We start from the raw sequence: 26766 nt of genomic DNA on the forward strand, positions 1-26766 counted from the left end.
CCGTCAATTTACGCAGAGCTTTACATATATATTGTACATTCACATCAGTCCCTAACCCTCAAGGGGCGTACAATCTAAGGTCCCTAACCCTCAAGGGGCGTACAATCTAAGGTCCCTAACCCTCAAGGGGCGTACAATCTAAGGTCCCTAACCCTCAAGGGGCGTACAATCTAAGGTCCCTAACCCTCAAGGGGCGTACAATCTAAGGTCCCTAACCCTCAAGGGGCGTACAATCTAAGGTCCCTAACCCTCAAGGGGCATACAATCTAAGGTCCCTAAACCTCAAGGAGCGTACAATCGAAGGTCCCTAACCCTCAAGGGGCGTACAATCTAAGGTCCCTAACCCTCAAGGGGCGTACAATCTAAGGTCCCTAAACCTCAAGGAGCATACCATCTAAAATCCCTAACTCAGTCATACATACACATACTAGGGACAATTTACATATATATTGTACATTCCCATCAGTCCCTAACCCTCAAGGGGTGTACAATCTAAGGTCCCTAACTTTCAAGGGACGTACAATCTAAGGTCCCTAGCTTTCAAGGGACGTACAATCTAAGGTCCCTAACTTTCAAGGGACGTACAATCTAAGGTCCCTAACTTTCAAGGGGCGTGCGATCTAAGGTCCCTAACTCACATTCATACATACGTATACTAGGGCCAATTTAGACAGGAGCCGATGAACCTACCAGCATGTCTTTGGAGTGTGGGAGGAAACTGGAGTATATGCTATTGAATTTTTTCCTTTTAAAACCATTAATGGATTTTATCTAAAATCGTTTGGATTATATATCTTTGTATACATGTTTTTATCATATATATATATATATATATATATATATATATATATATATATATGTGTGTGTGCGTTTGCTTTAGAAATATTTTGTTTATTTGGGGAGCCTAATGCTACTACTTGCAAGTTTTCTTGAGCCTGATTTACTACTATGCTGTGAACAGCCTGGAATAGACCTTAATAACAGCAACTGCTTTGTTCTCTACGAGTCTTCAGAGCCGGTGAATCTGAGGACACCGTGAAGTTTGTACTGCGTTTGTGGAAGTGACTTAATGTTCTTTCTTCTACATGTATTTTGTCATAGTTAGTCTGCACTGCTAGGATTTATATGTATTTTTAGCCCAGTTTGTTTTATTAATAGACTGTGGAAATTAATTCTACGAGCATCCTGTGATAGCGGCATCTAAGCCAACTTCATACAACAATATCTCTTACAATGAAGGCTCCACGCCCAGCACTCACTGATGAGTTTGCCTCCTGCGTCTTTGTTTTATTCTTAGATATGTTTGTTTTTGTAATTTTTTTTTTTAAGCTCCGTGGTCCTTTGGAATATATAAGAGGAAAGAAGCAAATAGTGTTTTCATGTAAAAAAAAAAAAAAAAACCCTTCTCTGGCACCTTAATGTCTTGCTGGAAACCCCTCAAGCCTGATCTCCAACCCCATCTTTAGCAAATCCTTCAAGCAAAAAAAAAAAAAATACTCGCCTAAATACACAGTCACATGACAGGCTGGCCCTAAGTCTATCTTCTGGACTGCGTGGAAGGAGGCTGTTCTTTGGGTGCCCACAATGCTGCCTGGTATTGTGTACCCTTCCCATTGAGTACATTGCCAATGTCCTAAAGCATAGTGAGGTCACCATAAGCGTTATTAACCAGACCAATTGCTGGCGGCTGCCAATGGTCTTCACCCCTAGAAGAGGGGCAGTGGAGAAAGGTTTAGAAGGGTATGATGGTTAAGAGGCAAGGGCAGTGTTCAGTTCGGCACAGAGATGGGTTTCAGATGGGTTTCGACTTGCTTTCCCTATTAGCATCCTTACATCCTCCACCCTAAAAATCCTTGTACTCACAGGTATAGTAGGTAACATTTAACACCGGACACCCATACCCCGCACTGGCCTACATACAACACAGTACTGAGGTTCTGCACATGTAATGTGCCAATATGGCTGCCCCCATGCGTTTCGAACACTATATAGAAAGAAGACTTGTTAAACATTACCAGTAATGGATAGGATTAGTAACATCTAGTTTATCTAATTTACTTGGTTCTCTAAACCAAAATAAAAATTGCTTTATTTCCTTTTTCTATAATCTATAAAGGGAAACCCGGACTTGCGTCTTCACAGATCTGGATATTCTATGATTGCTGCCTGTGTGCTGTAGTTTGGTAGACTTTGTCTGCAGACATAATAGTGACCACCTTTTCATGGGTCTCCTAACAGAGGTCCATCCGGTCAGGAACTTGTATGCTCCAGAATGGCTTTCCATCGTCAAACCTTGCTTGAGGTGATTGTTGCCATATTCGTGCACTTGCAACAAGAACAATTGAGTACTGTCCGTTATACTTTTTTTCGGTTTGCACTAACTTTCAGGGCAGGCTTTTTTGCAAATTTTCAGGGCAGGCTTTCAATGTGTGCCCCCTTCTTCAAGGCCCAAACAATAAAAAGAGTATCCTAAACCCATAAGAGGACTTGACTAATCTGACTTTAGATGCCAAGAAAACCAAAATTGTTAAATGACCATTACAAACCACTGGAGCTTTGTATTTAGGTCCTGACGAACGTATCTGGTCACATTTTTACTCTAAATTTTTTAAAACTGTAAAACCCCGTTGGGGTACGTGATCTTTTTAGCCAACATCTCGTTGAATGTAGCTCATACTGCCAAAGCTATGGTGATTTCTGAAAGAGCCCGGTTACCAAAAAGAGTTCTTATCTGTGCCGCCTTACCTTGGCTTACAGACACACTGAGGAGCGTCCCAAATGCTTCCCATGAATTTATTATGAAAGTGGAGCAGGAGGTAGTATAATGGTTGCCAGTGTACCAAAAGGCCTTTATGAGACCGTCTCCCAGCAGATGGAACTCGGAGACATGTTGGACAAACATACTATAAAACCTAAATGAGATGCAGACTTTAGGAGACTAGATAGCTAGACTCTGTTTTCTAAGAATGGAAAAATGACTGGCCAGTCCGCTTATATAATCTCCAAGGGGGGAAAAAATGTTAACAGTTGTGCTTCTCCGCTTCAGAAATATTTATCAAAGCTGCACATCCAACAAATACAGAAACACATTTTTACTTAGGATAAATTATTCAACTATAATTAAAGGCAAAAGTTTTTTAGTTTTGGACAAAGTGGAGATTAGAACACCTGTTAGGTTTTTATTGCTGTCTATACCCCTGTTGTGGAGATTCACCCTCTCTATTCGTCCTGTTTACTATTATCATCAAAAGTGAGTAAAAGAAACCCCACATTTTATGTTGTCCCTAGAAAAGGGGACGTTTTCTAATGGAGACACCAGTTCTGGTGATCTGGGGGGTTCCCAAGGAATTCCTTTAATTTGCAGAGATTTTCTCACCTACTGTTTAGGCTATAGGACTGGAAGTTAAGGGTTACAACCCTTCCTTACGCTAAAAATGTTTAAAATACTTTTTATTTTTATTATATATGTGTCCATATAATGTGAATCAGGGCTTTTCAGCCAGGGTTCCTCCAGTGGTTGCTAGGGGCTCCTTGAGCAATGAGTAATTTCTGCCTCTCAGGTTCCCACTGACACCATCAATCTTTTTAGCTATCTATAAGGGGGTAATTCTTCCCAATGACCATCGTTGTAAGAAGCATTCTTCCCACTGATCATCACACTAGTGCACCATAAGTTGTGGATTTACTCATTTTTAGCAGAGGTTTCGAGACCGAAAAGCTATTTTAGGGGTTCCTCTGTGTTGAAAAGGTTGAGAAAGACTGGTGTAAATACTACATAGGCAATTTACAACTTCTTCTTAGGGCTTCGTCCTTTGCAGGTAACCTTTCAAAAAAGGTATTAAGAGGCCTAACAACAAGTGGCATTGGCTCCCTATCTTCTGTAGCAGGCTGGTTATAGAGGAGGTCTTGTAAACCCTCAGTGTCGCAAGTGAACGGTCAGCCGCAACCCAGCATACAGACAGGAGGATAGAAACCAGAGGGCTCACCAGCAAGGAACGTAGCTCAACACCAGTAAAACAAGAATCACAAATGCCCCATAGTGTAAAACTGCATCATTTGTTTAACTAAAAGAAAGGTGCTCCCATAATACAATGTTCAAAAAGCAATGAACGATATAGATGCCGGCCAGTCTGACGGCTTGATGACGTCCACACAAGCCCTGCCCCAATGCGTTTTGTCCGAGGAGACCTTTTTAAGGGGATCAGCTGGTCATACAATATACAATGAGATTGTACAACCTCTATACAATTTCCTTTTAGCTTTAAACTGTTTGAATACGAACCTTAAAGTGGTATTCCACTCCTCAGCTAAACCTACTCCCACCCCCAAACTAAGAATATTCTATCTAGCCCTCTAAAAAAAGATGTGTGTCCTTACCTATTCTGAAGCTGCTGTAGTCCGGTCTCCAGCAGCGGCTTCTGTGTGCAGGAGAGAAAGCTGACAGCGGCTTGGAAATGCCTGGCAAATGATGCCACCCATATAGACTTACTACGGGGCATTCGTTGTCGGCTGCTCCTCCTGCACACAGAAGCCACCACTGACAGCTGATCCTGGGACTGGACCGAAGCTGCTTCAGAATAGGTACGGATACAGATCTCTTCTTTACAGGGAATTCAACAACACGGGTTAGATAGAATAGGTTTACAATGGGGGTGGGAGTAGGTTTAGCCTTAAAGTGTTACTAAACTCAGGACCCTGCAGTCACTATATCAGGTCTCCCTGGACCCTTCATTCACTATATCCGGTCTCCCCGGACCCTGCATTCACTATATCCGGTCTCCCTGGACCCTTCATTCACTATATCCGGTCTCCCCGGACCCTACATTCACTATATCCAGTCTCCCTGGACCCTTCATTCACTATATCCGGTCTCCCCGGACCCTGCATTCATTATATCTGGTCTCCCCGGACCCTGCATTCACTATATCTGGTCTCCCCCGGACCCTGCATTCATTATATCCGGTTTCCCTGGACCCTGTATTCATTATATCCGGTCTCCCCGGACCCTGCATGCATTATATCCAGTCTCCCCGGACCCTGCATGCATTATATCCGGTCTCCCCGGACCCTGCATTCACTATATCTGGTCTCCCCCGGACCCTGCAGTCACTATATCCGGTCTCCCTGGACCCTTCATTCACTATATCCGGTCTCCCCGGACCCTGCATTCATTATATCTGGTCTCCCCGGACCCTGCATTCACTATATCTGGTCTCCCCGGACCCTGCATTCACTATATCCGGTCTCCCCGGACCCTGCATGCATTATATCCGGTCTCCCCGGACCCTGCATTCACTATATCTGGTCCCCCCCGGACCCTGCATTCACTATATCCGGTCTCCCCGGACCCTGCATTCACTATATCCGGTCTCCCCGGACCCTGCATTCACTATATCCGGTCTCCCCGGACCCTGCATTCACTATATCTGGTCTCCCCGGACCCTGCATTCACTATATCCGGTCTCCCCGGACCCTGCATTCACTATATCCGGTCTCCCCGGACCCTGCATTCACTATATCCGGTCTCCCCGGACCCTGCATTCACTATATCCGGTCTCCCCGGACCCTGCATTCACTATATCCGGTCTCCCCGGACCCTGCATTCACTATATCCGGTCTCCCCGGACCCTGCATTCACTATATCCGGTCTCCCCGGACCCTGCATTCACTATATCCGGTCTCCTCGGACCCTGCATTCACTATATCTGGTCTCCCCGGACCCTGCATTCACTATATCTGGTCTCCCCGGACCCCGCATTCACTATATCTGGTCCCCCACAGCACACACAACATGGAAATGCAATTATTTTAGTAAATATAAACTGCTAAATACCTTTTCTCATCAGCAGTATATAGCAGTCATGTGACTTCTATCAGTGTCCAGCAGAGCAATGGTTAATCTTGGGAGAAGGAGTTTTCATCCTCCTCTGACTGTCCTATGAGGCTGCAGGACCCCTGACCCTCTGTCTGGACTTGCTGTTTGGCCCTGTGCCGATCACATGCATCCTCCCAAGATAAAAAAGCAATTCTATATCAATACACACCAAACTGAGCATGTGCAAACTTGCCACTGCTGCTCTAATTATGGCAGATGGATTGGGGACAGTAGAAGGGGAGGATTAGAGAAGACAGGATCAAACAGCCTTTTTATACAATGCGGAGGATTAACCCCTTAGGTTCCACAGTGAGTATAACCAGCATGCATTACTGCATATACAGACGGATTGTACTGTTGTGGGTTTAGTAACACTTTAAGTTATGACTTGAATTCCACTTTAACAGTCCATTCAGGTTGTAGCCAGTCAGGCAGACTCTTGCACTACATAATTGATGGCAGATCTAAATGCGATTGTTCCATCAGATTATATAGTGTATAGCCAGCCTATATCAGAGCAAATGATTGTCTGTATTTTCAGATGCTGCTAGTGTGAGGCAACTGATAGATTGTCCTCCCGTAATCCCCCAGACATCAATCTAGGCAGAGAGCTAGCCTTGTGAGCCAGTGTGGGCTGAATTGTCAGGTTGAAGGTAGGTACAAGCAAGTTGCCAGTAATATACAGCTTTGTTACCGAACAACCAAAGGCTGATGTTCACACATTCCTGTCTGACAAGTAATGGCATTTCTTTTATTTTTGGATGAAATCTGTGGTTTTGTAATCAATACAGATGTAGATAATCCAGATCTTTGTACACCGAGCCGATTATGTCCATGTCAGTGAAATGCACTTACTAGTGATAAATCTTTGTGCGGATCATCAGTGTTCAGGCATTTGCAGCACCGCACACACCCAGAAAAAGCATCCAGTCCCTGCGTTCCGGCATCCCACGTTTCCATTCTTCACCTTATGGCCGCCTCCATCTGCTTTGTACAGCAGGTCCTGGACGGTGGTGCATGCGAGATCTGAATTTCAACAGCAGCTGTAAATTGGTAAGGGGCATAGTCATGGCTCTCCCATTCACCTCTATGGAGCCTGGAGTTGCGCCCACACACTGGAACGCAGGAGAAAAAGAAAATGTAACTGATCAGCAGATTGCTGTGTAAAGCATCTGAGGTTGGATTTGGGAGGGAAATGAAAATCTGAACATGTAAGTGAGCAATTCCAGACAATGGTGGACTGAAGGCAAGGACGTGACTCCCAACTGTGCCGTCTCTTCTCTCATCTGCTGGAAGTGGACTTTTCAATATCTCCCCCTCCTCCCCCTCCTCCCCCTTCTCCCCCTTCTCCCCCTCCTCCCCCTTCTCCCCCTCCTCCCCCTTCTCCCCCTTCTCCCCCTTCTCCCCCTCCTCCCTCCTCCTCCCTCCTCCTCCCTCCTCCTCCCTCCTCCTCCCTCCTCCCCCCTCCTCCTCCCTCCTCCCCCCTCCTCCTCCCTCCTCCCCCCTCCCCCCTCCATCTCTCTCTCCCCCCATCCCCCCCATCTCTCTCTCCCCCCATCCCCCCATCTCTCTCTCCCCTCCTCTCTCTCCCCTCCTCTCTCTCCCCTCCTCTCTCTCCCCTCTCCCCTCCTCTCTCTCCCCTCCCCCCTCCTCTCTCTCCCCTTCCCCCTCCTCTCTCTCCCCTCCCCTCCTCCCCCCTCCCCTCCCCCCCTCTCTCCCCCTCCTCTCTCCCCTTCCCCCTCCTCTCTCCCCTTCCCCCTCCTCTCTCCCCCTCTCCCTCTCCCTCCCCCTCCCCCCTCCTCTATCCCTCTCTCTTCCTCCCCCCCCCTCTATCTCTCCCCCTCTATCTCTCCCCCCCTCTATCTCCCCCCCCCCTCTATCTCTCCCCCCCCTCTATCTCTCCCCCCCCTCTATCTCTCTCCCCCCCCTCTATCTCTCTCCCCCCCTCTATCTCTCTCCCCCCCTCTCTCTCCCTCCCCCCCTCTATCTCTCTCCCCCCCTCTCTCTCCCTCCCCCCCCTCTCTCTCCCTCCCCCCCTCTCTCTCCCTCCCCCCCTCTCTCTCCCCCCCCTCTCTCTCCCCCTCCCCCTCCTCTATCTCTCTCCCCCTCCCTCTCTCTCCCCCTCCCCCTCCTCTATCTCTCTCTCCCTCCCCCCTCCTCTATCTCTCTCTCCCTCCCCCCTCCGATGTCTCTCTCTCCCTCCCCCCTCCGATGTCTCTCTCTCCCTCCCCCCTCCGATGTCTCTCTCTCCCTCCCCCCTCCGATGTCTCTCTCTCCCTCCCCCCTCCGATGTCTCTCTCTCCCTCCCCCCTCCGATGTCTCTCTCTCCCTCCCCCCTCCGATGTCTCTCTCTCCCTCCCCCCTCCGATGTCTCTCTCTCCCTCCCCCCTCCGATGTCTCTCTCTCCCTCCCCCCTCCGATGTCTCTCTCTCCCTCCCCCCTCCGATGTCTCTCTCTCCCTCCCCCCTCCGATGTCTCTCTCTCCCTCCCCCCTCCGATGTCTCTCTCTCCCTCCCCCCTCCTCTGTCTCTCTCTCCCTCCCCCCTCCTCTGTCTCTCTCTCCCTCCCCCCTCCTCTGTCTCTCTCTCCCTCCCCCCTCCTCTGTCTCTCTCTCCCTCCCCCCTCCTCTGTCTCTCTCTCCCTCCCCCCTCCTCTGTCTCTCTCTCCCTCCCCCCTCCTCTGTCTCTCTCTCCCTCCCCCCTCCTCTGTCTCTCCCCCCCTCTATCTCTCCCCCCTCCTCTACCTCTCCCCCCCTCCTCTATCTCTCCCCCTACCCCCCCCTCTCTCTTTCCCTCCCCTCCTCTCTCTTGATGATACCGGATGTCCTCCAGCAGCAAAAAGAGATTAGGTCTGATTTGCAGCTTCTAATGCACATTGTGAGACGCTCACAGTGTGCAGTGTAATCAGAGTAATCCATTTCAGTTCAGGACAGGACGGTACAACTGTGCAAGACTGAGTAACACGGCCCTGTCCTGTACTGTGTTGTAGATACTGAGCCATGTCCATATCGCTGCTCAGGTGTAGCAGGCGGCAGCTTGTACCATGAACAAACGCAGCCAGAAGATTACGGTGCTATGAATGTGTCATTGTGCTCTGGATGTGGGAATGTCTTGTGCTGGGGGGGGGTCGGGGATATGAATACAGGGCTCCCGCCTGCATGCTCTGCGCATAGCTGGGAGTGTAAACACACAGAGCCGTTTTGTTTTGCACGTTAGACCTGGTGCTGACATCTCTCCCCACAGGTTTGTCCTGTTTCATACCTGCAGCGCATACCTGCATGTCATTGATCCGACCCGTATTCTCTGCCATTCATCCTCTGTGTACCAACACAGCCGAGGCTCCATTACCACCATTTAAAGGGCAAGCAGATAAGATGTTGTCCTTTCACCGAGGCTGACGAATGACTGATTCCGGCCCTTGGAGTGTGCCTGCCTAAAGTGGCAAAATCAAAAATGATATATGATGGCTGCAGTCTATTGCTGACATGAAAAAGTATAGCCAAAGCTTTGCTGGTCATACTTCAATTGTGGGTCATAGGAGTGCACTTAAAGTGGAGCTCCACCCAAAAGCAGAAGTTCTACTGGCCCCCGATCCCCGTTAATAATGTATTTATTACAGGTACTTGTATAGCACTGTCAATTTACGCAGAGCTTTCACATATATTGTACATTCACACACGGTGCATTTGATTTTAATCACTAGTGAAAAGGCTCAATTTGAATCATCATTTTTAACCACCTCCCGCCCGCCACATAGTAATATGACGGACGCAAGGCGGTTCTCTCGTTCTGGGAGGACGTCATATGACATCCTCCCTTTCTCACCACGCATGCGCGGCTCAGGGAGCGCTCGGCGATCAGTGGTGTGCTGTGTCCCTCGGACAGAGCGGATCACCGATCACGGAAAGAGCCGAAGATGTCGGCTCGGTCATGTGATCAGCTGTGTCCAATCACAGCTGATCACATGTAAACGGGGAAATGCCGGTTATCGGCATTTCTCTCCTCTCGAGCTGTCATGCTGACAGAGGAGAGGAGAGCCGGTAATCTGCTTTCTGTGGAGGGGACATCTACACTGATCATCAGGGCACTGATGATCAGTGTGCCCTGATGATCAGTGTAGCCCCAGCAGTGCCACCTGTCAGTGCCCATCAGTGCCACATCAATGCCACATATCAGTGCCTACCAGTGCACATCAATGCCACATATCAGTGCCCATCTGAGCTGTCTTTCAGTGTCAGTGCCGCCTATCAGAGCTGCCTATCAGTGCCATGTATCACTGCTGCCTTTCAGTGCCCATCAGTGATGCCTGTCAATGCCCATCAGTGCCACCTACCAGTGCCTCCTCATCATTGCCACCTATCAGTGCTTATCAGTGCAGCCTATCAGTGCCCATCACTGCAGCCTCATTAACGCACATCAGTGAAGGAGAAAAATCACTTATTTACAAAATTTTATAACAAAAACTAAGAAAAAACATTTTTCTTTCAAAATTTTCAGTGGTTTTTGGTTTAAGAAAAAATAAAAAACCCAGAGGTGATTAAATACCACCAAAAGAAAGCGCTATCTGTCACAAGAAAATGATAAAAATTTCATATGGGTACAGTGTTGCATGACCGCGCAATTGTCATTCAAAGTGCGACAGCGCTGAAAGCTGGAAATTGGCCTGGGCAGGAAGGGGGTATAAGTGCCCGGAAGGCTTGTGATTAAAGACCAACTGTCATCTCTGTCCCGCAGCAGCTCCTCCTCTGACCCGCTGTTGACTCCCCGACAGTCCCATTCATTTTAATGGGACGGCTGGTGATGCGGCAGGGACACAACAAGGCGAGGGACGTGACGGCTGCAGGTGACTGGATGGCCGCTAACAGGCGCTGCCATAATGGATCTGAAATGACAGGTGCTCTTTAAATGTAAGGAATCCGACTCATTCTTGCTGGTAGTTAGAATCTTTAATATTTACAATCCAAATTAAGGTTTTCTTTCTAGAATAATAAGCTGTCAGGTTAGTAAAACCTCGATCTCAGAACCGATTTTAGTTTAGTCACACATAGCTGGAGAACGACTCAAATTTTTATTTCATGTTTTTTCTCATGGTTACTGTGAAGTTGTGTGAATGTATCAATGCACTGCAGGTCACCCCAGCTTGCAGAGCTCGGATTCATCGAATGAGTTTACCAAAAATGTAAATATTGCAGAATATACAGCCTCATGGTACATAACTAAGCTCCATTTCCTGCTGAATAAACTAAATCATTAATGTATCTTAAATAGAAAACTGTATTTAGATAGATTTTTTTTACTCCTAAAGCATTTTATCAAAATAAATTTTGATAATCAAAAAAATCTTATTTAAATAAAAGAAAAACCCAAATTAAATTTAAAAAACACGATGTTTTAACTTTTTTTTTTTTTAATAATTTTTTTTTAAATCATCAATTTTTATCCTCCTTGCATTCACATCAGTCCTTAACCCTCAAGGGGTTATCATCTAGCACTTTCCTCCTCATCCTGACTGTCCCTGGTCCGCCCCTTTCAATCCTGAAGACTCTTCATCATATGTGAGCATTACCCAGGGTGTTCCGTATGCAAATAAAGTCTGCATGGGAACACTCACGTCGAGAGAGAGAAAATCTAAGGTCCCTAACTCACATTCATACATACACATACTAGGGTCAATTTAGACAGGAGCCAATTAACCGACCAGCATGTCTTTGGAGGAAACCCGTACAGGGAGAACATGCAAACTCCAGGCAGGAGATGCTGTGGTTGGAATTTGAACCAACAACCCTAGTACTACCTCGCGGAAGTGCTTGGCACCTTTGGGGAGCAGGGACGGAGAAGGGACCCCAATTTGACAGGTTCCTGTTCCCACTTCCACTGCGATCAAAAGCAGACGTTGAATGAAGAAGTCCCCGCTTCGGAAACACACTTTGCTCATAAACTAGACAGACCATAGCTGGGTACATAGGATGTTGTCCTCGCTCAGTCCAGAATTTTCATACCATATTAGGCATTCTCGTTTACAACATGGGACAAAGACATGGAAAAAAAAGTGAATAATTGTGCGCCCGATTTTCTAATCATGTGTACTAGACTTTACTTGTGCCCTTCTGTGACCCAGAATTAGTCAACAGTGGGCTAAAGTCTGCTATCTGCTGACGTCACAGACCCACTCCAGGCTCTGGGAGGATCCTGACTATATTGTCAGGATCCACCCAGATCCCTGACCAGCAGCTGGTTCAGCCTATCAGCGAGCCATTGAGAGCCTGCGCCAGCAGCTCCCGCCTCCTCCACAGCCTAGTGCTCCAGTGAGTGCCGGAAGGGCAGAGCAGAGAACCAGCGACTGACAGTCACCGCTCTCTGCTCAGAGTGGAGGGGAGAGCTGATCGATCAGAGGTCATGTGACTGCTCAGTTCTCGGGTTTAGAGTTGGGGGGGCAGCTGAAGTATCGGCACTGCAGCACTTGTATATGCCCTAAATGCACACTATCTGTGTTCAGGGCAAATGTTCGTGTGCATGCCGGTGCTTTACGCAACCCCCAGTACACAACCATGTGGCGGCTGTACGCGGTGGTGGGTCCCGGGAATGTCATCACACAGGCATGCTGTATGGCCCCTGCATGAAGCTTAAAAGTATGATCACTTCTTGCACACACAGATCTAAAGGACCCTCCATGATAGAAAGGAAAGGGTTTCCATTGTTGATATTCTTCAGAAATGCTTGTTTCCTGGCCTTTCATACTGATCATTTGGCTTCAGTTATAATCTACACCCCTGACTTGAAATAAGCACTCAGATCAGGAGTTCTGCAGACCTAGTGCGGGTAGAAAAGTTTTGAAACTTTTTAACAGGAATATTGGTAACTGCGGCTTTTCTATTTTGGCATTTTCATTGAAAGTGGATTTTTTGGCGTCAAGTAGTTTGATCTTTAGAAGTTTGGATTCCGCATAAAGTGTTAACTTTTCCCTCTTTGCTAGAAAATCTGAAATGAGTTTTCTAAAAATGTAAGAGCGACCGCCTTCGTAGGCAGAATTCAGCTGAGACAGGCCCAGCTCTCGAGAAGGTTAATCGGGCAAGCTTGCGATTACCACAGCCGGTGACGCTGAAAGGCCGCGAAGCGATTTGCTAGAAAGCGAGTGTATGAGATGGAGTTGGGAGCCGTGTCTCTCACATCATATCCATATATGGGCACAGACAGACCCCGCTCGCTTGGTGGAATCTTACATTTTTTGTATGCTGCATGAAGCAGACAGATTAGTTATTTTGGGTATAAGGTCGTGTTCCAATTACGTTCTTCTCCCAAGGCATTTGTTTTGGGGAAATTAAGGAGAAAAAGAAGTTAACCCTGACTCTGCAGTGAAATGTTGGAGTTCATTCTCATTTTGTTACAAATAAAGATTGGTCTACCTTAATTTGACAGTTCAGCAATGTGGACGAAGCACTATAGAAGGAGGAACCATGAAGAGGTCCTCCTCAATGGATGTCACAATAACATCTCCATTATAGGAAGTGGAACCATGAAGAGGTCCTCAATGGAAGTGACAAGGATGCCTCCGCTATAGAAGGAGGAACCATGAAGAGGTCCTCCTCAATGGATTTCACAATAACATCTCCATTATAGGAAGTGGAACCATGAAGAGGTCCTCAATGGAAGTGACAAGGATGCCTCCGCTATAGAAGGAGGAACCATGAAGAGGTCCTCCTTAATGGATGTCACAAGGATGCCTCCGCTATAGAAGGAGGAACCATGAAGAGGTCCTCCTTAATGGATGTCACAAGGATGCCTCCGCTATAGAAGGAGGAACCATGAAGAGGTCCTCCTTATTGGATGTCACAAGGATGCCTCCAATATAGAAGGAGGAACCATGAAGATGTCCTCCTTAGTGCATGTCACAAGGATGTCTTCCATCTGGTGCTTTGGACAGCAGTCAGTGGAAGGTCAAGCCCCGTTCCGCTTCTCCAGAACGTCATTTAAGAGTTTTACATTTTAGGTTTATTTTTACATTTCAGATTTATCTTCCAGTGTTGCAAGTTGGAGACATACTGAGCAATGGAAACAGCTTTTGGACGACCCTTGAGTTGGGTCACACAACTCAGCGTGTCATTTTCCTGTCCATGGCAGTATGTCAGTTGTCATTTTAGCAGACTGTTGCAGCTAGTATACAGCCAGCCACTACAATCTCATGTCTTTAATTTCTACTTTTGTTCAAGGATTTAAAATAAAAAAAAAATCTGCAGAAGGGACATTACTTACTGTCAATGAGAACTATCCCTTGTGTTGCTGGCTGGTGCTTTAGTTGAGATGTTCCTTCCTTTGATTCCCCCCCCCCACCCCATACCTGCCGCCATAATCTTCCAGTGTAGAGATGAGGAACCTAACATTTGCACTCATCAAGCTTGCTGACTATACCAGTCCTGTCCTCACCCTTCCTCCATTCATAGAAGCTGTACTATAGCTTCCGTGACTAAAAAGTGCTCTATGACTAGAGGATGGGTGGATGAATAGAAGGTCCACCTCCTCCATTCACAGATTGAATTTCATTCATGGAAGCTATATTACAGTTTCTGCGAATGGTGGAGAGGGGATGAAAAGAGTGGGCATGGTCGGAACTCTTGATAGGTGCTTATGACAGGTCCCTAAGCTCTATTAACCCCTCAACACGGAAAGATTATGGTGGTTGGGAGTTAGGGTATCAGAGGACAGAATATTTCAATGAAACCACCAAGGGACACATTTAGCAATGTCCCTTGTGCTTTTTTTTTTTTTTTTTTTAAACATTTTGACTAAACTTGGGGTGACTAAACTTGGGTTTATTTGAATAGCTTATCAAAAGCCGTCCTGAGCCATTTTAAATCTGCAGCTTTTATCAAAATATTACCTAGTTATCCTATGCAGGCCCTTATTTAGGTACTTCCTGTTATAGGGTAACAGTGCTCTGTCCCTACTTCCCAAATACTGTATTGTCACCCTCACCATGATTAAGCTCTTTGTGGGGTAAAACGTGTTGGGTGGGTTATGGACAGGGGAGTATTTCATTGGTGATGACATCAGTGTGCAGCCCCTTCATCTCTACTTGACTAGCAGAACAGCTGAGCAGGGATGTGTTCCTGGGCATGCGCCTGATACTGTAAGAGCTAGTGGTAGAGGGAAAGAGGCAAGTTTGGCACTGCATAGATACTATCTGTTCTATAAACTGTGTTGTCACCCTGTCACATCGGCTTCCACAGTACACTACAAGCAGGCCCTGCCGTCACCCATTACACAGGCATGTTCCACAGTTATCACCATCCTGAACCCTGCCTTGGGCAAGGACTTGCAACAAGTGCATGTAGACCGGAAATGGCTGGAAAGAGGTTTCAGGAGATTGGCAGCACCAATATGTAACGGAGGAAGTGAAAGATAAATGCCGATCAGTCAGGGTTGACATCTACTTTCACCTGTTTTTCACTTGTAAAGCCCAAGGCTACAAGCATTCTTTAAAAAATTATATTCCTATGAATACTCCTGATATATACTGAGGCTATTTATGATATTGACCTGTCAAACAATGTCAATGTCAGAAAGTGGTTCCCGGTAATTTTTTTTTTTTTTTTTTTTTTACGTCTGCTTCTAGTTGTCCGTTCTTGGGCTCCCAATCTGTGCCCAGCATGTAGAGTTTGATTTGTGCGCTGTCCTCCATGTTCGAAAAAGGTGGATCGGTAGATTGACTTCGGTTAAATGAGACTGTTGTAAAACTTTATTTTGATCAACTGGTAATGAGAACACTGTGGCCTTTCATCAGTTGGTCTTGGGATGCTTGCAGGCACTGTGCTTTTCTTCTAAAACTCAAAAGTGTACTGGTTAGGTAATGGACTTCCATCCAAACTGTTCACACGGTGTATGTTCCTGATAGCAATGCACGCAGTAGAACTGGACTTGAACTCTGGAAGTGGTGCCCACAAATGTCAAGCAGAGGGCAAAGAACTAGTTGTTGCCTACAGCTGATCTTTTCCCCAATACCGACTTACCATGCCTTGGTTAGCACTGTATCTCTGTGCGGAGGCAGTCATCTTAGGAGAGGAACAGGGCTTTTGCCTTCTCATATTGAAGCTGCCTAACTAAAGACTGGTGGGGAAATATTCAGGGAGCGGCAGGTGAGGTGGAGTCAGCACAGATCCATAGAATGAATAAAGCAGGAGCAAGGAAGATCCTCGTACTACAGTTCCTCAGGTACAGCTTCCTCTCCAGCAGAGAACAGTGAGCATCACAGTGATGACATTACTAAATCCTACTCCAAATCCTGTGAGACCAACAGTCAGAGGCAGCAGTGCTTTAGATCAGTGGTCTCGAAACTGCGGCCCAAGGCCCAAATACTGCCCTTTGTTTGCCTTTTTTTGACCCGTGGGACGTTTTTTCTTTATTTCTAATACAAGACACTATTCCTCCCACTGACACTAGCTATGGAGCATAATTCCTGCTACTGTCATCAGCAACGGGGTACTATTCCTCCCACTGACACCAATGATCGCTTTAGCTATCTGTAAGGAGGAATTCTTCTCAATGACCAGCAATGTAAAAAGCATTCTTCTCACTGACCACCACTGTCATGAGCATTCTTCCCAGTGGCCACCAATGTAAAGAACATTCTTCCCACTGACCACCAACATAAGGAACATTCTTCCTGCTGGCCACTAATGTAAGGAACATTCTTCCTGCTGGCCACCAATGTAAGGCACATTCTTCCCGCTGGCCACCAATAAGGCACATTCTTCCTACTGACCACCAATGTAAGGAGCATTCTTCCCACTGACCACCAATGTAAGGCGCATTCTTCCCACTGACCACCAATGTAAAGAGCATTTTTCCCACTGATCACCAATGTAAGGAGCATTCTTCCCACTGACCACCAATGTAAGGCGCATTCTTCCCACTGACCACCAATGTAAGGCGCATTCTTCCCACTGACCACCAATGTAAAGAGCATTCTTCCCACTGATCACCAATGTAAGGAGCATTCTTCCCAGTGGCCACCAATGTAAAGAACATTCTTCCCACTGACCACCAACATAAGGAACATTCTTCCTGCTGGCCACTAATGTAAGGAACATTCTTCCTGCTGGCCACCAATGTAAGGCACATTCTTCCCGCTGGCCACCAATGTAAGGCACATTCTTCCCACTGACCACCAATGTAAGAAGCATTCTTCCCACTGACCACCAATGTAAGGCGCATTCTTCCCACTGACCACCAATGTAAGGAGCATTCTTCCCACTGACCACCAATGTAAGGCACATTCTTCCCACTGATCACCAATGTAAGGAGCATTCTTCCCACTGACCACCAATGTAAGGCGCATTCTTCCCACTGACCACCAATGTAAAGAGCATTCTTCCCAATGACCATCATGCTAATGTACTGGGAAATCTAGATGTAGTAATTATTAGGGGTTCCCTGAGACTGGAAAGTTATTTCAAGGACTCCTCAATGTTGGCACTACTGCGTTCAATAATGGGAAAACAGCCTATGCATTCCCTGGAAACCATAAGGGTCTGACTAGGGTTGCTGCTTACACAGAATTTTACCAACCTAGTGTGTAAAAATTGGACTTGATGTGATTAATAGCAAACAAATTCTAGGGCTGGTATTTTTTCCAGAATAGGACTTTAGTACCCCCATGCCCCAGAAATTTGACTAGTCTCCAGTGACCCCGTAGGTTCAACACAGAGACAAGAAAATGATGTGGGGTCACCTGCAGCATATTTTCTTTTGACCTGCCCTGAACTTTCTTGCCCTTATTCTTATTTTGAGTCAAGGTGAACTTTCCTGCCCTGATGTCGTCCATCAATCTCTGGGTCTCCTTGGTGAGGTGTCCTGTACACTGTTTACCAGCTGGCCTGTTGTAGACCTCTTGTTGCTGGAGAAGCTCCAGTCGCTCTGCATTTCCATAGCAATAATAACCCCTCTGTCCTGTGACTGTGCCTAAGGAAACATAGTGGTAGCCCAGGGGTGTCATATATTATAAGAAAATCACAGAGGAGATTGCTTGCTGGCAGCTTACTGGTTTGTAGTGAAAACAGACCGTTCATAAATCCATGTAGAACTGGCATTTTCTGTGCCAACTTCAGATCCCCAATGGTCCTGGGCTCTCCTGGGCTCGTTCTGGAACTTGATTTATGTGCTACTTGTGCTCCTCACATCTTCCAGTTTTCATGTATAAACCCAGCTGTGTCATTTACCAGGACGTGGTGACGTGACTTTGGCTTCCCCCTTTAAATATGAATACACCTTAGGAATGGGTATTTGGCCTCAAAGGTGGAAAAAAAATCTAACTAGTGTATGTCAAGGCAAAAAGGTTTTGTAATTGCTTTGGCTAGAATGGGGATTCAAATACAGGAGTTGCTACAATCTGGGGGTTCCGTTTGGCTTCATGTACACGAGCCTACCCTGACCGCCGGTGGTGCTGCGTTTTGTGGTTTCCTACGGTCAAAGCGTTCCTATCTTTGACGCAATTCTTCTGCGTTCTGGAGAGGGACATTGAAACCTCACCTAAACGCGGCAGCTCCTAAACTCTGCTAAAAGCCTACGTGTACACGGACACACAGGCTTCTATGGAGTTGAGTTTAGGAGCTTTGGCAAAAAAAAATGCCAAAAGCTCCTAAACTCGAGTTTAGGAGCTGCTCGTGTACATGAAGCCTTTGAGAAATTTACCATCACTTCCTGTCCTGGTGACAATGGTTTCATGAGACAGGAAGTGAGAAACAAAATCTAAAAATGGGATAGAGATGCAAAAATAAACCTGACAGCAGGGGGTCCGCTCTGCTAAAAGCATTTTCATCTCTGTGCTGATGGAGAGTTCCCTTCACTTCCTGTTTGATGAAACAGAACAGGAAATGAGGGGAGATCTCTTTTCTTTAACAAAAACACAGATATGTTTTTTTTTTGTTTTTTTTTATACTGCTAATATGGATTCACTCCTTCCCTGTATTCAAAACTAAGAAAAAAATGTTTTGGCTGGACATAAGCTTTAGCTCCCCAATGATCAGTCCTTTATGGATTTCAAACTGAACTCAGGGAAAAGTAAAAGTCCTCCTCGCAGCAGGGCTTGGTCCACACTACAAGCATTAAAGTAGGACAAAACTTTTTCTTTTTTTCATTTTGCAAATAGTGAGGAAAGGCTATAACCCCTGTCAGTTTATTTTTTGCCATCTGTGTCCCATTGCTGAGATTTCCCTTCACTTCCTGTCCCATAGCCAAAACAGGAAGTGAGAAAATCTCTCAAATTAGGGAGTTCCTTGGGAAACCCCAGGTCACCAGAACCAGTGTCCCCATTGAAAAATTTCCACTCCATTACTTTTCTGGGGACAACTCAAAATGTGGGACTTTCTTTTACTTTCAGTGATGATGGTAAACATGACAGAGGGTGAATCGTCCTTACAGGGGCACAGACTGTAATAAAAACATGACAGGGGTTCTAGTCCCTCTCCATTCTATCCCAAACGGAAAAAAAAAAGTTTTGCCTTTAGTTATGCGTTAACTGCTCATTTATGTCAAGGGGACCGAGTAAAGCAGTTTTACTTACCTGATCCTCTGCTCCTGCAGGCTCTTACATGCTGATAGGCCAGTCCTGCAGCCTTTTCTCTTTTTTTTTCCGGCCGTCTGATGCCCTCTGAATCATCAGGAACCATGCAGTGACTAAAGCCCTGCATTGGATGTGAGGTTCCTGAGAGACAGTCCACTGCCAAGAGCGGAGGGTCAGGTAAGTAAAAGTGCTTTTACCGTCCCCCAGATTAAATGAGCAGGCTGAAACTGGAAGTGATAAAACACATTCCTTTCAGGTTCTTACTAGTGGGGGGATATTAGCAAATGGAAGTTCATTGCCCCCCATGCACCTATACCCAGCGACACCGGTCCTGGGCCCACATGTAGGACAGCAGAGCCTGAGAAACATGGGGCCACACCCTTTTGGGGCATCCGTAGAAGTGATGGATCCACTTCCATCTGTGGTTTACATGGACCACCTAGCATTGGAACTATATGTTTTCATATTAAACGTATGTATTCTAAGTAATGTGGACATACCAGGTATCTACTACCCCTCACAGAGATCAAAAAACTCCTCCTTACAATGCTTACATCCTTTTTTTTTTTTTATTTTTTTTTATTTTTTTTTTTTTTGTCCTCTCCATCTTTGTTCAGGCATCATCCAGGGTCACCATATACTTCCTGGACTGAGATGTTCAGTCACGATCATAAAAATCCTGGTGCCCATACTGTTCTTTGTGTGTTCACAAATGTCTGAGACATATCAGCCCCAGCTGCAACCTCTCACCTTGTTGCTTAATACAAAGTTACAACGTGGCAGTCTGGTCACTTCCGGAGAGTAGACTGAGGACATTTTTCCTCCTGCCTGTAGCAAACTGATGACATCATCCTGGCCTAGGCAAAGTCACTAGACTGTAGATCAAGGATGGCTTTTTTAATGATGAAAGGTGGAACTTTCTTGAAAAATTATACTGCTGCTGTATAGTATGATTTTTAGAAATTTTTCATGCAAGCTGGTTAACAAAAGGTCTGTTTTCATAGAGTCCCCTCCCTCTTAGATTGTAAGCTCCCAGGATCAGGACCCCCCTAACCCTTTTGTATTGAACTGTATTGTTGCTGTATTGTCTCCCGTTATATTGTAAAGTGCTGAGCAAACTGTTGGCGCCATATAAATCCTGTATAATAATAATAGAGCTAATCTCACGAGTGCAATAAAACGGTGGGAAAAAAATAGTTTATCAGGCTCAGTGCATCTACAAGAATGAGAGCCCACTCAGCCAAGAGAACATTTGTGAGGTCAGGTACTGATGTTGGATGAAAAGACCAGGCTCGCAATCGGCATTGCAATTCAACCCAAATATGTTCAGAAGGGTTGAGGTCAAGACTTTGTGCAGGACGCTCGAGTTCCACCACACCAAATTCATCAAATCGTGTCTTTGTGGAGATGTTGGATGAGAAGACTTGGTTTGTTCCAGTTCCTCCCAAAGGTGTTCAGTAGGGTTGAGGTCAGTACTTTGTGCAGGACACTAGTTTCCCCTCAACAAACTCCTCAAACCATGTCTTTATGGTGATGTTGGGTGAGAAGATTTGGTTTGTTCCAGTTCATCCCAAAGGTGTTCAGTAGGGTTGAAGTCAGGACTTTGTGCACGACACTAGTTCTTCCACACCAAACTCCTCACCCAGCATCACCATAAAGACATGGTTTGAGGAGTTTGTTGTGGAGGAACTAGTGTCCTGAACAAAGTCCTGACTTCAACCCTGCTGAACACCTTTGGGATGAACTGGAACAAGCCAAATCTTCTCACCCAACATCACCATAAAGACATGGTTTGAGAAGATTTGGCTTGTTCCAGTTCATCCCAAAGATGTTCAGTAGGGTTGAAGTCAGGACTTTGTGCAGGACACTAGTTCCTCCACAACAAACTCCTCAAACCATGTCTTTGAGATGTTAGATTAGAAGACTTGATTTGTTCCAGTTCAACACAAAGGTAATCGGTAGGATTACGGTCAGGAAATTCATCAAATCGTGTCTTTGTGGAGATGTTGGATGAGAAGACTTGGTTTGTTCCAGTTCCTCCCAAAGGTGTTCAGTAGGGTTGAGGTCAGTACTTTGTGCAGGACACTAGTTTCCCCTCAACAAACTCCTCAAACCATGTCTTTATGATGATGTTGGGTGAGAAGATTTGGCTTGTTCCAGTTCATCCCAAAGGTGTTCAGTAGGGTTGAAGTCAGGACTTTGTGCAGGACACTAGTTCCTCCACAACAAACTCCTCAAACCATGTCTTTGAGATGTTAGATTAGAAGACTTGACTTGTTCCAGTTCAACCCAAAGGTAATCAGTAGGATTACGGTCAGGACTTTGTGCAGGACACTGAAGTTACTCCACACCAAAATCATCAAACTATGTCTTTATTGGACTGGCTTTGTACACAGGGATACATTCATGCTGGAACAGAAAAGGGCCTTCACTAAACTGTTAGCACAAGGTTTGAAGGACCCAATTGTGTACAGTGTCTCTGTACTCTGTTGTGATAACAGTACCCTTCACTGGAGACACCTGAACTCAGTTTTCAGAGGGTCTACATCTGCATTGGCCATTCAGGGGAGCGTATCATATTTCTTAACAAAATATGTATCTCGTTGTTCCGTTATCAGTACAGTAAAAACCAACAGTTACAAATGACGTCAAATCAGCATTTTTCTCAGTAAAGATTGCGGCTTCTAATTCTGGTGACAGAACCCCTGAATGAAGCCCCCTGCAGCCCTTTCTCTAGAGTCCTGTATGCAGGAATCATTCAGCGGCCTTTCATCTCCTGTGTTCTGAGGCCTGTGATTTCGATTACAATAATGAGGGCTTTATTCCCCGCTCTCCGCCCCCCTTCTTGCTCTTTTTCGACTCCCCCCTACACAGGGTGAACTTTTTGTCATTCAGCCCGGGTCTCCTTTCCAAGTGGGTCTGCATGAGTACAGCCCGGTTCTTGGCTGCCGTAGTGTGAGAGAGAGCGGCCCCGCAGGCTTTGTACACACTGCAGCTTTCCCCAGCATTGACCTTTTCCTGGAAGCAAGGCATCGTGTGATACAACAAGGCACCGGGAATGCGCAGCCCTCTATAGCGCCTCTCATGCATGACACAGACTTGTAGCATCTGGTACAATTCAATAAAACCGGTTTGCCCGGTTTCTACTCTTGTTTGCGAGACACATCATCTGCGTTCTCCTCGGCGTGGTGAAGATTGGTGCAGAGTAACTGTGCTGAGGTGGCCTCTAATTGGTCATTACCTCGTATTCGTCTTTATTAGTTTGCGTAGTGATGTTCTTTATAATCTTATCTAGTTTACCTGCCCTGTAATTTAGTGTGAGGACACCAACCGCCCCTACCAGGTTCCATTCGGGTTACTGTCTTTGCAGTAATACACACGGGTGAAACCTTTCATTCTATACAATACTACTTCTTCTTCTGTACGGTACTCTGTAATCAGTAACACAAACAGATGAGCAAATGTTTGAAGCACTACCTCTCCCATAAAGTGTATTTATCTAAAGCCATTTTTATTGTTTTTAATGGAGGAAATGTCTGGAGGAAAGAATGGAAAGGGGAGACGTGATTGAAACTTTGAAATACATAAAGCGAATGAATAAGGTTCAGGAGGGCAGGATTTTCAATATGAGGCTAAGGCAGGCTATACGTGATGTGATTTTCTTTCCTGCAACCATGGGTTGCAGGAAAGAAAATCACTTGATTTCCCCATCAACACAACCCTCCCATGGAGCCGTCTTGTTCTCCAGGTGGGGAAGAGCCATTTCCACTGGGAGAACACAGTGATTACTAACCGATAGCAATAGTCGCGTGATGATGTCACACCCCTGGGGTGGGGCTTATCTTTTTAAACTTTTTATAATATACCAGCGGAAATCTTTTCTGTGTATTGCATGTGATTGTTACTTTTGTTGCCTTTTTTTTTTTGTTTTTTTTCTTTTTGCTTGAGATATACTCAGTGTGTTTTTTTTATGTTTTCTTGCAGCCCACAACCCTTCCTCAGGGGACCATCAACATGAACCAGTGCACAGACGTTATAGACGCAGAGAGCCGCACTGGTCAGAAGTACTCTCTCTGCATCCTCACCCCCGAGGAGCATTTTATCCGGGCCGAGAACAAAGAAATCATTAATGGGTAAGTCGCTGCACAAGACTGTATAGGATTGTTTTCTATCTGTCTTGGGTTTGCTTGTCTCTGTACTTCTCCAGCAGCCATACTAGCTCTTCCTGCCTTGCTGACCTACTAATGCCTGTCAGATGTTGACCAAGCACATATCATTGCCTTTAAAGTATATGGCAACAGTAAATTTCTCTTATTTGCTTCCTTTTGATCTGGTAAATTTACCATTGAGGCCTGGTTCGCACTGATGCAATCTGGGAAACGCACAGGAATCGCTGTGTTTTCCGCATCAAACCGCATAGCAATCGCACTGTGTTTATCCAATCTGCTGCCGGTGTCAATCTCAAGTTAAAGACACCCCGAAAGCAGGACGCAGAACACAGTGTGGTAAAAAAAAGTGCCTGCAGCTATGGTGGACGGATGCGATGCAGTTTGATCCATACAAAATGATGAGCTCAAATCTCACCGCACAGAATTGCATGTGATTTACACGGGAATGCAGTGCGATTCTTGTGCGAATCTGTGAACTGGGTCTGTAAGTGTTTTATTTTATCTGATCAACCTGTGCAAACAAATCCAGCCAGAAATCTTGTGAGCTGATAACTTGCTGTACTGTCTGCCTCTGGGCTGTAACTAGGTCTGCTTTTTCACCTCCTCCTTCCCTCCTCTACTACTTTTGGACCATTTTATTTTATTTTTTTGGGGTGGGAGAGGGCACCTAGTTTTGGTTGATACCCCCTTCCACTTCCATCCAAACTGCCTAACCAAGTGACGGCGAACATTTTAGAGACCGAGTGCCCGAACTGCAACCCAAAGCCCACTTATTTATCCCAAAGTGCCGACACTGCAATTAAACCTGAATACTGAAGTTTTAGTTTAGAAAAAAAACAACTCGTACATTAACATATTTTGTCTTCAAAGAAAAACGCAATAACAGAGTTTCCACTGACCACCAGCACAAGGGGGCAAAGTTCCACTGACCACCAGCACAAGGGGGCAAAGTTCCACTGACCACCAGCACAAGGGGGCAAGGTTCAACTGACCACCTGCACAAGGGGGCAAGGTTCAACTGACCACCTGCACAAGGGGGCAAGGTTCAACTGACCACCTGCACAAGGGGGCAAGGTTCAACTGACCACCTGCACAAGGGGGCAAGGTTCAACTGACCACCTGCACAAGGGGGCAAGGTTCAACTGACCACCTGCACAAGAGGGAAAAGTTACACTGACCACCAGCACAAGGGGGCAAAGTTCCACTGACCACCAGCACAAGGGGGCAAAGTTCCACTGACCACCAGCACAAGGGGGCAAAGTTCCACTGACCACCAGCACAAGGGGGCAAAGTTCCACTGACCACCAGCACAAGGGGGCAAAGTTCCACTGACCACAAGCACAAGGGGGCAAAGTTCCACTGACCACCAGCACAAGGGGGCAAAGTTCCACTGACCACCAGCACAAGGGGGCAAAGTTCCACTGACCACCAGCACAAGGGGGCAAAGTTCCACTGACCACCAGCACAAGGGGGCAAAGTTCCACTGACCGCCAGCACAAGGGGGCAAAGTTCCACTGACCGCCAGCACAAGGGGGCAAAGTTCCACTGACCGCCAGCACAAGGGGGCAAAGTTCCACTGACCGCCTGCACAAGGGGGGCAAGGTTCAACTGACTGCCTGCACAAGGGGGTCAAGGTTCCACTGACCGCCTGCACAAGGGGGCAAAGTTCCACTGACCGCCTGCACAAGGGGGCAAAGTTCCACTGACCGCCAGCACAAGGGGGCAAAGTTCCACTGACCGCCAGCACAAGGGGGCAAAGTTCCACTGACCGCCAGCACAAGGGGCCAAAGTTCCACTGACCGCCAGCACAAGGGGGCAAAGTTCCACTGACCGCCAGCACAAGGGGGCAAAGTTCAACTGACCGCCAGCACAAGGGGGCAAAATCTTGTGTTAGTAAAACATATTTATTAAAACTCACAGCCAGTCCAATATATATATCCTTGGCAGTGTACTAACCAGCCATGCAAAACCTCCGATGAGTCGCGGCTCGTGAGGTCTTCGCCTGGTGTCGCCACTCCTTTCTGAGCATGCGTATGGCCCCTATGTGCTGGAGCGACTTGGCTCGTGTGCCGACAGAGAGGGTTCTGCGTGCCCACTGCTGCACATGTGCCTTAGGTTCACCACCACTGGCCTAGGTGATCCACCTTAGAAGTTCGGCCACCCCTTTTTACCCGCAGCCTTTTATGACCTGTGACATGTGCTATTTACAAAATGCAGTGTGGCTTGTGCATGTGCAGTGGGAAGCTGCAAGGAATCACAGCCTACTTCCAATAGTAAACCTACCGGGGCCCGGGACCCAAAGACAGGTGAAGAACCTACCTAGGTGGCGACGGTGCTGGATCCCTGGACAGGTAAGTGTTCTTTTGTAATAAATGTCAGCAGCTACAGTATTGGTAGCTGCTGACTTTTAATTTTTGGCAGGGGAAGATGAAGCTCCTCTTTAATCTGGTATCGTTGTGGACTACATAACACCTCACCATGTTATAGAGAAGATAGGGAGGTGCTATGTAGTCCTTCACCCAGTGTTATGTGGTCTTAGCACACTCTGGTTTTATGATAACAGTGCTGCTCAGTACAGTTATCACCCTAGGGCAGGATATGTGTTAAGAGTAGAATCACCAGTTTATAATAAAAAGGAAAAAGGTGTGTTAAAAAAAGAAAAGTAATGCGGCCACCACATCTAAGGACTGGTAAGCTGCAGTACTATCAACATTTGTTGTAGGATTTAGATATGCTTTAAAGATTATGTAAACCCAATGAGTATCAATCTGACACCCAATATGACAGGCAACTCGCCTTTTCAGCAGAAACGTTCAGCAGCAGGCAGCCGCTATAGTTTTCTCTTGACAGGTGCCCTTTAAGAAGCCCAGAAGCAGCAAATGCAGGTGTGTAAGATCTGGCCCAACCTGAACCCAGGAGCCGACATCCTACAATAGGGACATTGTACCTGCTGCTTTGTTCCCGGGAGACACCCAGAGAGATTATAAGCCGTTGTGACAGCCGGCCCGGGCGGCAGCTTCTAACATATTCCTCCATCTGTATTTTGTATTGACATTTTGTCCTCACTTTATGCAATCTTCAGCGTGCCTGGGGTTTTTTTTTTTGCTTAAAATTTCCCTTTTCATGTTTCCTGTCTCCGTCTCCATTTCATCTGTGAAGAAAGGTTCC

The 26766-nt window shown here is 46.4% G+C and overlaps 1 protein-coding gene across 7 annotated transcripts in view; it reads left to right on the forward strand.

Annotated features, from left to right (window-relative positions):
• Window positions 1-26766, forward strand: part of MPRIP (myosin phosphatase Rho interacting protein) — a 277723-nt gene that overhangs the window by 114723 nt on the left and 136234 nt on the right. For all 7 annotated transcript variants that reach the window (XM_089662965.1, XM_089662962.1, XM_089662960.1 and 4 more), the window contains exon 4: window positions 23414-23562. In XM_089662965.1, coding sequence (XP_089519091.1) covers window positions 23414-23562 — 149 coding nt within the window. The remainder of the gene's footprint in view (window positions 1-23413; window positions 23563-26766) is intronic.

Source organism: Staurois parvus, unplaced genomic scaffold (assembly GCF_062004578.1).
Source record: "Staurois parvus isolate SC_StPar_1 unplaced genomic scaffold, SC_StPar_1.0 ptg001591l, whole genome shotgun sequence".
In the NCBI taxonomy this organism is placed as follows: Eukaryota; Metazoa; Chordata; class Amphibia; order Anura; family Ranidae; genus Staurois; species Staurois parvus.